Below are 14,432 nucleotides of genomic sequence, written 5' to 3' on the forward strand. Positions count from 1 at the left end.
CTTCTATTGCTACTTTGTGGTACAGGCTGTGGCTGGATTTCGTATTTTTAAATCTGCTGTTGTTGTAGTTGGGCAGTAATTATGGGCTATTAGGTGGTCAGCAAATGTGCTACAGCTACTGTTACCTTTTATGGATCTGAGTATCATGTTTTAAAATTCTTGCGTGTTTGTTCTATGTATACTGACTAGGAAGTGATGCATGTGAGTTCTGATCTGTTGAATTTATCTGTGGGTGTTTTCTGTGTTCCAAGTTTTTCTGTGTTGTGTTGTCTGTCCTGTACCCTACTTGAAGTCCTTCTTTCTAACTAACTCAATATGTTGCCTATTCTGTGGACAATTCTGTTATTGTAGATGGGTGTGTGCCGCTTTGTGTGTGTGTGTGCTGTGTGTGTGTGTGTGTGTGTGTGTGTGTGTGTGTGTGTGTGTATGGGGGGGGAGGGGGGGGGGGTGTTGCACTGTTGTGTCTAGCATGTGGTTACTGTTTGTGTGTTGTGTGTGGTGCATTCGATCCTTTTCTATTTACAGATCTGTTTGTTTGATTTGTGTGTGTGTGTGTGTGTGTGTGTGTGTGTGTGTGTGTGTGGGCGCGCGCGCGTGCCTGCATGCATGCACATATGTTCAGTCCTTTTCTGTTCATAAAATTTATTGGTTTAATTTCTTTATCATATGGGTCTTGTTACCACTTTCCCCTGCTATTTGTTTTATTGTGTTTAGCTCCTACACAATAAAATGAACAATTTACCCCAAAAAATTCACTTCATATTAGAAACAGAAACAGGTAACGCACTAAATTTTCTGGATCTCACCACATGAAAACCAAAGAATACCCATGGCTTCATGATATCCAGGGTACCGACAACCAGAAGTACCACCAATCACAATCTATAGAACCATCCAGTGGCACACAAGATTCAGATTCATGCTCCACAGATTGAACAGAACACCCATAAGCAAACAGAAGTGGAACACAGTAAGATAAATACCAGTGGAAAATGATTACAAGAGCCACATGATAGAGAAATTAAACCAACATATTCGTAAATGGAAAAGGAATGAACAAACACAAACACAAACACACACACACACACACACACACACACACACACACACACAAAACCTTACACAGCACAGAAAAACACAGCGCACAAACAATGACCACACCTAAAAACACAACAGTGCAAAAACACACATACAAAACAAAATGGCACATACTCACTCACAAAAACAAAATTGTCCAGGGAATATGTAACATATCTAAGAACCAGGGACTTCAAATTATTTAGAAATAAAGGAGACAATTCATCAAAAGGCAGTAGTGCTCTGTCATCAATAGGTACATAAACAAAAGGTATGGAGCTTGGTTAGCTTCTGGATGAACTTCCTTTCTTTAGTTGTAGGCATAACATTGACACACACACACACACACACACACACACACACACACACACACACACACTGCCACAGGGATCATATCCCTGTGAAAGACCCAGATGCAAGACCTCCCCAATCCACACTCCCAGCACCACCTACTCCAGTCTCATCACAGACTTATCCTACCCCATTAGAGGCTGGGCCATCTGTGAAATCAGCCATGTTATATACCAGCTCTGCTGCAATCACTGCACAGTGTTTTACACTGCTATGACAACCAACCAGCTGTCAACTGCAATGAATGGCCACGATCAAACCGTTGCCAAAAACAAGGTGGAACATCCAGTGACACAACACACACGATTTCAATGGCTGCTTCGCAACCCGCCCCATTTGGACCCTCCCCACCACCACAAGCTTCCCTGAGCTGTGCAGATGGGAACTATCCTTACAGCACACCCTTCACCTCCCCGCCCCCCCATAACCTTCCAGGCCTAAACCTAGTGTAACTCGCTGCCCACCCACCCCCCATCCAATATAGTGTGTATCTCCTGCCCCAGCAACCCCATCTAATTTGTGTCCCCACATCAGCTAGTTGTGTGCTGTTATCTCATGACATAGTCTATGAAATCACGTGTCCATTCATTTGCCACATGCTCCCTTTAACTTCACCCAAGCCACAGACAGCTCCCAACCCTCCCATGAGCTGCCCCCCCAACCCCCTCCTAGCCTCCCGCCTCTCGCCACACCATTCCTCACCCCAGTACACTCACTATAGGCCAGTAAAGAGCTGGCTGTCGACTGAGCACAATGTAGGCAAACGTGTGTGTGTGTGTGTGTGTGTGTGTGTGTGTGTGTGTGTGTGTGTGTGTGTGTGTAGGGGGGGGGGGGGGGGGGGAGTGCAGCACGTGTATGTGTGTTCCTACAGCCAGAAAAAGGAAGTGCGTTCCCAAAGCTAGTCAAGCTCCATACCTTTCATTTGTGTGCCTATCTAAGATGCAGTGCTTCTGCCTTTCGGTGAGTCATCTCCTTTATTCCCAAGTATTTCATATTTTTCCAACAGAACTTTCTGTACGTTATTAAAGAGGGACTCCAAATAGGATGAAGGACAGACAACACAACACAGAAAAAACTCAGAACACAGGAGAGACCTACAGATAAATTCAACAGATCAGGAATATATGAACTCACATGCATCACTTGCCAATCACTATACATAGGACAAACATGCGGGAATTTTAAAACAAGACACTTAGAACACCTCAAAATAGTTAAAAATTAAGAGCATCCATAGCACATAAATCCCTTTAGGCAAATGTTAAACCCTTTAGGCAAATGTTGGATGGTAAATGTAGATGTACATGGGCATGACCAGTTACAAGCTTATCCGCATGAATGGGCCGTCACCAAACTGGCCAACAGACTACTGGACATTTAGTTGCTGAGCTTGCCAACCAATATGTGTGCTTGAATTCAACAAATGCATCAGAGCCACACCATCTGGATTATTCTCACCATCACCAGCTTCTGAACTGTAGAGGTGGAAACTCTCTCTGTAACATATCCTTCGTCCCCATAACTACCCTGGCCTCAGTGTTTGCTAGCCCCTGTCATCCCACCTGTACCTACCCCCCTTCCCTGCTCTCACTTCAACCTCACACACCAACACACACACACACACACACACACACACCACACATGCTAACAGAGAGAGAGAGAGAGAGAGAGAGAGAGAGAGAGAGAGAGAGATTTGTTCGATAGCTTATAATATCCAACAGCCTACTCTGACTGTGCTTGTCTACTACCCAATGTCTTCTTTGAGTGCAGAGTAACAGTTATCTTAATGTCATATTGTTGTTATTTCATCACGGGTTTTCCATATATAAATTATGTTTACCCTCATATTGAGCAGCAAATCCTACATTACTGTAAAATGCTCCATGGATGAATAAATTACTATACTACACCGCACGCAGCATCATTGGCCTCTAATGAAAAATGACATGGAAATTTACCTCTGAATTTTGAAAATGTGATAAATCAACATGATGAAAAGTAATGGAAAAAGGTGTAACAGACGTATTGGACACACTTTCACCCAATGGAACATGTACCTGCACACTTCTGTCATCTAATAAAAGAGCTACTCACAGTAAGTGAGCACGCAAGGTAAAACATTATGCATCAGGAAACAGAACACATCAAAGTTATCTTAAAACCAAGTACAAAAAAAATCTAATAGTGCAGGAAACGCCAGATTATTATGAACTTCACATGAATCATTAGTTCAAATGGATCTGAGCACTATGGGACTTAACATCTGAGGTCATCAGTCCCTTAGAACTTAGAACCGCTTAAACCTAACTAACCCAAGGACATCACACACATCCATTCCCGAGGTAGGATTCGAACCTGCGACCGTAGCGGTCGCACAGTTCCTGACTGAAGCGTCTAGAACCGCTCAGCCACAACAGCCGGCGTGAATCATTAGTACAAATCAGAAAGAAAAATACTGCTCTGAACAACATAATCCTGTAAAATTATGAAAAGACTGTCGTCAAACTGAAACATGTACAGATCCTGTACTTTTAGTGTAAGTAAAGAACATAAATAGTATAGGCAAGACAGTTGTGGAGTTACATACCGCTCCAGAGGAGCAATGTGTATCCCTACATTCTTTTACCAACAAATGACACCTATGAATGGAAACCATGAAACAAATTATCTGAGGGGAGAGCGCAGCTATTGTCAGATTTATTGTTTTACTTGCATGTGGAGAACAAAATGGAGAGAAGGCACATGTTTTCAAAATGGAATAGCCATTGCAGTAGCTTCAACAGAGGAATTACTTGCATGGCCACAAATATGAGCACCTTGCCTTGCCGACCTACACTGGAGTAGTGTGACGTTCTCAGAGAATGTATAGATATATTGCTGGCAGTGTTTATGTGGGGAATTCAACCAGATGAACTGTTAATGAACTGTCATTCTGGATCATTCACTCTTTGTATAAACCTTCATGTAGGGATTTCGAGCTGGACATTCTGATTTGACATTTGATGTTATCTGAAGTACACTGCCTATACTGTGGACAATATAAGGATTGTATAATAGGTGTTTGCGTATTTATTCAAGAAAAGTAGTACGTGCAGTGTTGTATTTTCTCCCAGCAAGCAAAAAGAAAGTAGGAAATTAAATTCTTCACTCTGCATCCAAGGCAATGGTCAAAGAAAGTAAGAAATCAAGAACAACGATATTAAATCTGCATGAGGTAATTCACAGCTAACACTACTGAAACACTACAGAGTGTACTAAAATCACTGCTAAGTGAAATTCAGAAACAACTGAGTGTTGTGAGATGCAGACTTCGAGCTATGCTGCATATCAGTCTGTCACCACAGCCAGGGTTGGATCCATCAACACACATTAGCCTATACCTTGGTCAGCACTGCAAAAATTTTACTGGCATAACAATGACCAACTTAAAGGAATCTTTGTATACAATAAATTGCTAGAGCACAAGTGTATGTTTACGGTTCAGTTCCCAAAGATAGGAATTTAATTAAAACAAAATTGATTTTAAGGAAACAATTTCGAAGTAGAGAAAATGGGTATTTACAGATGCTTGTTGGTTATGAGTACATCTTTTAGCTAGCCCATAATATTTATAAGAAATTTTTATACAATAAGGAACAGTTATTATTATGATGTAACAATCACAGAAACATTAATTTAAAAATTAATATACTGGCCTCCCTACAGCACATTCCCATAATAGAGGGAAACATTACACGTGGGAAAAATATATCTAAAAACAAAGATTCTGTAACTTACCAAACGAAAGTGTTGGTACGTTGATAGAAACAGTAACAAACACAAACACACACACAAATTTCAAGCTTTCGCAACCCACAGTTGCTTCATCAGGAAAGAGGGAAGTAGAGGGAAAGATGAAAGGATGTGGGTTTTAAGGGAGAGGGTAAGGAGTCATTCCAATCCTGGGAGCGGAAAGACATACGTCTGCTTGTGTCTGTTATGTGTGTGTGTGTGTGTGTGTGTGTGTGTGTGTGTGTGTGTGTGCGCGCGCGCACACACGAGTGTGTACATGTCCCTTTTCACCCCTAAGGTAAGTCTTTCCGCTCCCGGGATTGGAATGACTCCTTACCCTCTCCCTTAAAACCCACATCCTTTCGTCTTTTCCGATGAAGCAACCGTGGGTTGCGAAAACTTTGAAATTTGTGTGTGTGTTTGTGTTTGTTATTGTTTCTATCAATGTGCCAACGCTTTTGTTTGGTATATATTGATAATCAAAGCCAATCTTTGAGATCTGGAAATTAAAAGTGACTTACATTGTTACAATACGCACAACTATTGGGTCCTCTACAGATAATGAGTAATTGACTCTCACTCAGACGCCACGTGTGTCAAAAAGAAACCGATTTCACAATGTGATGTCTGTGTAACTCCTGTATAAAGTGGCAGGAAAAGGAAATTTGACATGTTTTATCACTTTAGGTGCATATGTTGGTTCCCACAAATGCTACTGACTTACGAAAAACCAAACTAAATTACACATAGGCCCTACTAATACTATGTGTTCTGTTTAACGGTGCGTAATCGCATAATGAAGTTTCTCTTTTCTTTTACCTGTTCCAGATACACCTGTACATGCAGCCTCTCAGTTAAGTAATTCCGATAAAAGAAGATTGTTGTGGTGGTCTTCAGTCCTGAGACTGGTTTGATGCAGCTCTCCATGCTACTCTATCCTGTGCAATCTTCTTCATCTCCCAGTACCTACGGCAGCCTACATCCTTCTGAATCTGCTTAGTGTATCCATCTCTTGGTTTCCCTCTACTATTTTTACCCTCCACGCTGCCCTCCAATACTAAATTGGTGATCCCTTGATGCTTCAACACATGTCCTACCAACCGATCCCTTCTTCTAGTCAAGTTGTGCCACAATCTCCTCTTCTCCCCAATTCTATTCAATACCTCCTCATTAGTTATGTGATCTACCCATCTAATCTTCAGCATTCTTCTGTAGCACCACATTTTGAAAGCTTCTATTCCCTTCTTGTCTAAACTAGTTATTGTCCATGTTTCACTTCCATACATGGTTACACTCCATACAAATACTTTCAGAAATGACTTCCTGACACTTAAATCTATACTCGATGTTAACAAATTTCTCTTCTTCAGAAATGCTTTCCTTGCAATTGCCAGTCTACATTTTATATCCTCTCTACTTTGACCATCATCAGTTATTTTGCTCCCCAAATAGCAAAACTCCTTTACTACTTTAAGTGTCTCATTTTCTAATCTAATTCCCTCAGCATCACCCGACTTAATTCGACTACATTCCATTATCCTCGTTTTGCTTTTGTTGAAGTTCATCTTATATCCTCCTTTCAAGACACTGTCCATTCCGTTCAACTGCTCTTCCAAGTCCTTTGCTGTCTCTGACAGAATTACAATGTCATAGGCAAACCTCAAAATTTTTATTTCTTCTCCATGATTTTAATACCTATTCCGAATTTTTCTTTTGTTTCCTTTATTGCTTGCTCAATATACAGATTGAATAACATCGGAGAGAGGCTACAACCCTGTCTCACTCCCTTCCCAACCTCTGCTTCCCTTTCATGCCCACTGACTCTTGTAACTGCCATCTGGTTCTGTACAAATTGTAAATAGCCTTTCGCTCCCTGTATTTTACTCCTGCCACCTTAAAAATCTGAAAGAGAGTATTCCAGTCAACATAGTCAAAAGCTTTCTCTAAGATTCCCAATGCTAGAAACGTAGGTTTGCCTTTTCTTAATCTATCTTCTAAGATAAGTCATAGGGTCAGTATTGCCTCACGTGTTCCAATATTTCTACGGAATCCAAACTGATCTTCCCCGAGGTCAGCTTTACCAGTTTTTCCATTTGTCTGTAAATAATTCGCTTTAGTATTTTGCAGCTGTAACTTATTAAACTGATAGTTCGGTAATTTTCACATCTGTCAACACCCGCTTTCTTTGGGATTGGAATTATTATATTCTTTTTGAAGTCTGAGGGTATTTCGCCTGTCTCATACACCTTGCTCACCAGATGGTAGAATTTTGTAAGGGCTGGCTCTCCCAAGGCTATCAGTAGTTCTAATGGAATGTTGTCTACTTCCGGGGCCTTGTTTCGACTTAGGTCTTCAGTGCTCTGTCAAACTCTTCGCGCAGTATCATATCTCCCATTTCACCTTCATCTACATCCTCTTCCATTTCCATAATATTGTCCTCAAGTACATTACCCTTGTATAGACCCTCTATATACTCCTTCCACCTTTCTGCTTTCCCTTCTTTACTTATAACTGGGTTTCCATCTGAGCTCTTGATATTCATACTAGTGGTTCTCTATTCTCCAAAGGTCTCTTTAATTTTCCTGTAGGCAGTATCTATCTTACCCCTAGTTATATTCGCCTCTACATCCTTACATTTGTCCCCTAGCCATCCCTGCTTAGCCAATTTGCACTTCCTGTCAATCTCATTTTTGAGATGTTTGTGTTCCTTTTTGTCTGCTTCACTTACTGCACTTTTATATTTTCTCCTTTCATCAATTAAATTCAATATTTCTTCTGTTACCCAAGGATTTCTATTAGCCCTCGTCTTTTTACCTACTTGATCCTCTGCTGCCTTCACTACTTCATCCCCTCAGAGTTACCCATTCTTCTTCTACTGTATTTCTTTCCCCCATTCCTGTCAAGTGTTCCCTTATGCTCTCCCTGAAACTCTGTACAATCTTAGGTTCTTTCAGTTTATCCAGGTCCCATCTCCTTAAATTCCCACCTTTTTGCAGTTTCTTCAGTTTTAATCTACAGTTCATAACCAACAGATTGTGGTCAGAGTCCACATCTGCCCCTGGAAATGTCTTACAATTTAAAACCTGGTTCCTAAATCTGTGTCTTACCATTATATAATCTATCTGATACCGTCTAGTATCTCCAGGCTTCTTCCATGTATACAAACTTCTTTCATGATTCTTGAACCAAGTGTTAGCTATGATTAAGTTATGCTCTGAGCAAAATTCTACCAGGTGGCTTCCTCTTTCATTTCTTACCCCCAATCCATATTTACCTACTATGTTTCCTTCTCTCCCTTTTCCTACTATCGAATTCCAGTCACCCATGACTATTAAATTTTCGTCTCCCTTCACTATCTGAATAATTTCTTTTATCTCACCATGCATTTCATCAATTTCTTCGTCATCTGCAGAGCTAGCTGGCATATAAACTTGTACTACTGTAGTAGGTAGTAGGCGTGAGATTCGTGTTTTTACAAGTAAAGGAACATTTGGGGAGGGGGGAGATCGAGCGCGCACACGTACGGGTGGGTGGGTAGGTAGGTAGGTAGGTAGGTAGGTAGGTGTGTGTGTGTGTGTGTGTGTGTGTGTGTGTAAGGTGAAGTACATACAAGCAGTCACAACACTGCCGCAATATAACTGAGTATGCATTCATAGTCTCTAAGTTAAACATAGGGCCTATATGAAATACATATTCGTTTATTGCTACAGGGAAACAAAATACAATGTGATGTACTGCATGTTAAGATATTCAACTGGAATTTCGGAGAAGTGATATTCAAACACCAGCCAAGCTACAAAGATTCATGTTTTATGCATTCATCAAAAGTCGCTTAATGACAATTTTGTAACAGATTCTATTAAGGCGTTAAAATTAAGAAAAAGGGAAATTACTGTATACAAAACTATTTTGCGTTGTTGTTACTTACTTTTTGTTCCAACCAGCATAATGAATGTAATAGCGCACTTGTTTATCTTTTATTTCCGATTCAAGGCATTTAGCTTCGTATATCAGAGGCCCATGAAAACATAAAACTTTCTCACCTATAACATAAAACGTAAATTTATCAAATGAAAGACTAGCTAAACGAGAGGAAATATATTACGTAAAAATGACACCTCGATAAAAACCAGTCTTAAGTAAACAATGTTTACGTGCAAACCTTTCTGAAACTTTGCCTTTACAGGAGAACCTTTCACATTCGCCATTTCTGCATTTAAATTCACACTTATAACCTGGAAAATATGATTGCTATTTATTGGATATTTCTATTTGTCTTGCCAATTAACAAACGTATGCGCGGAAATAGCACCGCAGATTAAAATATTTAGCAAATGATTAGCATCAACGATCACAATAGAAAAATATTTAGCCCTCACACTAGCCACAATCCTCTAGCCAACGATGCCAACCAGTACAACAAAACATTAATAACATCTCTGGTTATGTTTATCAACGAAACACGGTGGCTTGGAAACTCTTTGTAATAAAAGAAGTGTAGCAATGCGCTGCTTGCAGAAAGTTGGCGAAATGTGATAAAATTGATGGCGCAACTTATGCTTCAGTACAGGAGAGCACTTACTGGTGTTTTATGAAGATAATCTGCTTTAAATATAATGGCTGACCTCATGAGTTTATCTGCAGAACAGACTGAAAAGATACTGCAATTCCAGGTATGCTGAACAACACAGAACACGTTGGTTATGATATTTGTATAATTTAGCAGACTCAGTATGTATGTACCTCCAACCGAAAATATGAATCCATTTCTAAGTTGGAACGAGAGGAGGATGTACTTTTTCCCAGATCTGTGACATACGTGTTCATAACAAAGTGAACACAGCAGTTAACGACTGTATCAGGAAATGATTTTCAAACAGATAATCACAGCTACAGGTTGTGAATGTGCGAGATGTTTTTTTCATATCAGTTTATTGCTTACAGTCAAAGTAATATGTTGGTTGTTATCATATAGACCCGTTTTTAATATGATGATTACTGTTTACTTGCGATATTACTAGTATTCCAAGAACTGTGGTATGTCAGTAACATACGACATAACGCTCACTGGTTTCATAAATACCCACACGAACAAGAAACTGAAAACAGTGTGTTCTTTCCTACACTTTCATGTGTCATCAGAAATTTTTTTTAGATGTCTTTCATGTTTTCTAAGATTAATAGGAAAATAAATACTATGCAACTGTACATTGTTTACTGATAGGGCAAATTATAAGCAGAGCTCTACACCAATAACTTTCTTGCTTCTAAACCCATTTATATTCCCAACAAAATCACAATGTAATTATCATGTTTGGCTCTTACACAGGGCCTACTATTGTAATAAAAGACTGTTGTACATCATTACAGAATGCAGATTGTGTGAATGCTAGTAGTATTTTATAGACAATAATAATGTGTGTCACAGATAAGTTGAAAAATTATTGACAGCAGTGGCAAAAGTTACATATTGGAACCCTGCCCCCTCCCCTCCATGAAATCTTGGTTGTGGTGACAGTCCAATCCAAAGCGCAGCACGAGGTCTAGATTAGGTTGGAAGGTGACAGTTTGGTTTGTGAATTGGCGAAGCCAATGAGTGTGAAAGATGATGATCTGGTTCGGGGAACAAATTGACTGGTAGTGAAGCCTAACGTTTATGTCCACACCATATTGAAAATTGCAAGGGGGAGTCTATTATGCACTTTTTAAGGAGTAGAAGTACCAGTAACTAAACATATAATATATTATTTTATTTATTTTATTTTTATTATTTATTTGTCCCGTAGATCAAATCAGTACAGTGGCTTGTACAACTGATATGGGATAAGTCAATACAAATATACAGTTTACGGGAGTCTAAAACAGTAAACAAGAACACAGAAGAATGATTATTTTACATTACCTACAAATTACCTACCTATAACTTTGTACATCACAAATATTAAAATAGTTAATATTTCAAATAATCAATTACTTATAATATAATATAAATGTATAGATAAAACAATTTACTCACCAAGCAGCGGTAGGGGAAGAAGCGCACAGAAGGATTTAACTTTTACGAGGTTTTGGAGCCAGGGGCTCTTTCTTCTGTCAGAAGAAGGATCCATTGGCTCCGAAAGCTTGTAAAAGTAAAATCCTTGTGTGTGTGTGTGTGTGTGTGTGTGTGTGTGTGTGTGTGTGTGTGTGTGTGTGTGTGTGTTTGTTTGTTTGTTTGTTTCCCCTGCCGCAGTGAGTACTACCCATTGTTCCACATATATAGGTATCTTCACATTGTCTTCATATATGGTGCATAGGAAGAATGATTGCTTCATGGGATCAATACATAGGGAGCAGTAGTATGTTCCTATGTTCCACCCTTAATACTGGTTCTTATAACTTTGTAACTAGCCTGTCACAGAATAGTTGGGTTCTGTCTGAAAGCATCTTCAAGTTCAAATTTTCCAACTTGGGTCAGACCGACCTGTGATCATTCATGCTGTGCTGCTTTGCGTATGTTCAGTATTTCCTCTTAGTCCTGTTATCTGGTAAAGGTCACACATACTTCAGCAAACTTTTTGTGTCAATGCATTACATGAGTATGTTGTAGGCAGTCACGTTTTTATTGACTGATTGCATTTTTCCAATATCCAGCCTATTGAGTGAAATCTGTCATAACTGAGCCATTCTGATCATTCTGTTTCATGTTCATATAAACCTTACACCCAGATATTTGTACGAGTCAATTAATTCCAATTGTGACTCATTCATCTAACACTAGTTCCACTGATAATATTGCCTTCCAGGTGATTAATGTGCATTGCCCTTGGGCACTACTGAATACGTCTGTTAAAGACACTCTGTTCAAAATAACATTTTGCTATCTCCTTACCAATGAATCCTCAGTCCTGGCACAAATTTCATTTGATACCTCATGTTGTTGTTGTTGTGGAGGTGATGGTGGACTTCAACATGAAGATGGTTCGGTGCCGCTCTCTACACTAGTCTATCCTGTGCAAGTCTCTACATCCCAACATAGTCACCACAACCCACATCCATTTTAACCTGCTTACTGTGGTCAAGCCATATTTTATTTATTTAGTCCTCATTAGACCATTCAGTACAACCATGCCAGAGATGTCAGATGCATTACAGAAATAATAAATACACGTGTAAAACGTAAACAAAGTAGGAGAGGCCATGATGTAATCAGAGGAATCATCCTAGCATTCATCATAGCAACTTAGGAAAACCCAAGTGAAGATGCTCCTCCCAAATGTGAGTCCAGTGCATTAACACTTTCAAATCCACCTCATTTGGTAATGACTGGAAAGGGAATCATAATACAGTCTACATTGAGATTTGAACATAGGCAAGAAGTAAATCAGTGATGTAACTAGAAAATGAAATTTTGATATCAAACATTACTGAAAAAATGGAAACATGTGAACACATTAAATGACACTGATTAAAAGTTTGACATACACAAGAATAAATTGGTGAGGTCGCTAGGAGATGAAACTTTGATGTAAGACACTTCTGAAACAATAAAACACATGAACACATTATGCAACACTCATGAAAAGTATAACACACGAAAACTTGCTGACACTGCATCCATCACAACTGAGGAGCACCGGAACGAAACCTGATATATCCAATTTTGCTGTATTCGCGTGTTTGAACTGTAGGGGGGGGAGATACGGGAGTAATAATACATGCTGCCACAAAATAATTTTCAGCACAACACAACATAAAGTGATTTATGGTGTGTTTCTTCTTTTTATAGCTTGTGGAGCCATTTAGAGAGCACTATCTGTTACTTTCTGTATTAACAGCAAATGCAGATTTATCGGTTTTTGTTCTGGCACTCCTCAACTAATGTAGCATCAGGTCTTTACTCTGAGGTGATGTCCATCTAAAATTTTTATCCCACCATACTTCGTTCTGTTAACAAATTGCTGCTTCTTTTGTGCTTCAACAGATCCCTTCTTTCTGAGGTTGTGACATAAATTTCTTTTTTCTCTAGTTGAGTGCAGTACTTCTTCCTCAGTTATTCAACCCACCTACTTAACTTTTAGCTTTGTTCTGAATTACCACATTTCAAAACCTTCTTTTTTTCTCCTTGTATAAACTGTTTATTGTCTGCGTTTCAGTAAAATACAAAGCTACCCCAGACAAATGCGGTCAGAAAACGCTTCACAACACTCTCTCTCTCTCTCTCTCTCTCTCTCTCTCTCTCTCTCTCTCTCTCTCTCTCTCTCTCTCTCTTTAAGTTCGAAGTTAAAACATTTCTCTTTTTGAGAATTGCTTCTCTTGTTGGTGCCAGTCTGCATTTTATAGTCTTTTTTACTTAAGCCATCATCACTTATTTTGCTACACTAGTAACAAAACTCATGTACTGCTTTTAGTGTGTCATTTTGTAATCTAATTCCCCAGCATCACGTGATTTAATTAGACTAAATTTAATTGCCCTTGTTATACTTTAGTTTATGTTCATCTTACAATCTCTATTCCAAGACAGTATCCAGTCCACTGAACTATTCTTTTAAGTCATTTGTCATTTCTGTATTCTTTTAAATCCTTTGTCACTTCTGACAGAGTTGTGGTGTCAACAGCAAACTTCAATTTTTATTTCATCTCCCTGGACTTTTATTCCCTTTCCAAATTCCTTCTCAGTTCCTTTACCAATGGCTTAATGCACAGATTAAATAACATTAGGGATACATGTAACTGAAATCTAGCTTTTGTGTAAGTGGTAAGTAACTTTTTGCTGCCTGTACTGTATTGTTGCTACTTCCCAAATGTTGAAGAGTAAATTGCAGTTGACATTGTCAGAACCTTTCCCTGAATGTGTAGATGACTATACAGGGTGGTCCATTGACAGTGACCGGGCCAAATATCTCACGAAATAAGCATCAAACAAAAAAACTACAAAGAACAAAACTCATCTAGCTTGAAGGGGGAAACCAGATAGCGCTATGGTTGGCCCGCTAGATGGCGCTGCCATAAGTCAAACGGATATCAACTGCATTTTTTTAAAATAGGAACCCCCATTTTTTTTATTACATATTTGTGTAGTATGTAAAGAAATATGAATGTTTTAGTTGGACCACTTTTTTGGCTTTGTGATAGATGGCGCTGTAATACTCACAAATGCATAAGTACGTGGTATCACATAACATTCTGCCAGTACAGGCAGTATTTGCTTCTTGATACATTACCCGTGTTAAAATGGACCATTTACCAATTGC

At 39.2% G+C, this 14,432-nt stretch overlaps 2 protein-coding genes across 2 annotated transcripts in view; one reads left to right on the forward strand and one right to left on the reverse strand.

The window, feature by feature from the left end:
• Positions 1 to 9,626, reverse strand: part of LOC124612293 (mortality factor 4-like protein 1) — a 134,615-nt gene extending 124,989 nt beyond the window's left edge. The window contains exons 1-3 of the mRNA XM_047140401.1: positions 9,579 to 9,626; positions 9,362 to 9,434; positions 9,128 to 9,242 (exon numbers count right to left, since the gene is read on the reverse strand). Coding sequence (XP_046996357.1) covers positions 9,128 to 9,242; positions 9,362 to 9,407 — 161 coding nt within the window. The 5' untranslated portion in view covers positions 9,408 to 9,434; positions 9,579 to 9,626. The remainder of the gene's footprint in view (positions 1 to 9,127; positions 9,243 to 9,361; positions 9,435 to 9,578) is intronic.
• Positions 9,627 to 9,812: 186 nt separating this feature from the next.
• LOC124612294 (FAS-associated factor 2) overlaps positions 9,813 to 14,432 on the forward strand; it is a 111,148-nt gene continuing 106,528 nt past the window's right edge. Inside the window, exon 1 of the mRNA XM_047140402.1 lies at positions 9,813 to 9,872. Coding sequence (XP_046996358.1) covers positions 9,816 to 9,872 — 57 coding nt within the window. The 5' untranslated portion in view covers positions 9,813 to 9,815. The remainder of the gene's footprint in view (positions 9,873 to 14,432) is intronic.

Source organism: Schistocerca americana, chromosome 4 (genome assembly GCF_021461395.2).
Source record: "Schistocerca americana isolate TAMUIC-IGC-003095 chromosome 4, iqSchAmer2.1, whole genome shotgun sequence".
Lineage (NCBI taxonomy): Eukaryota > Metazoa > Arthropoda > Insecta > Orthoptera > Acrididae > Schistocerca > Schistocerca americana.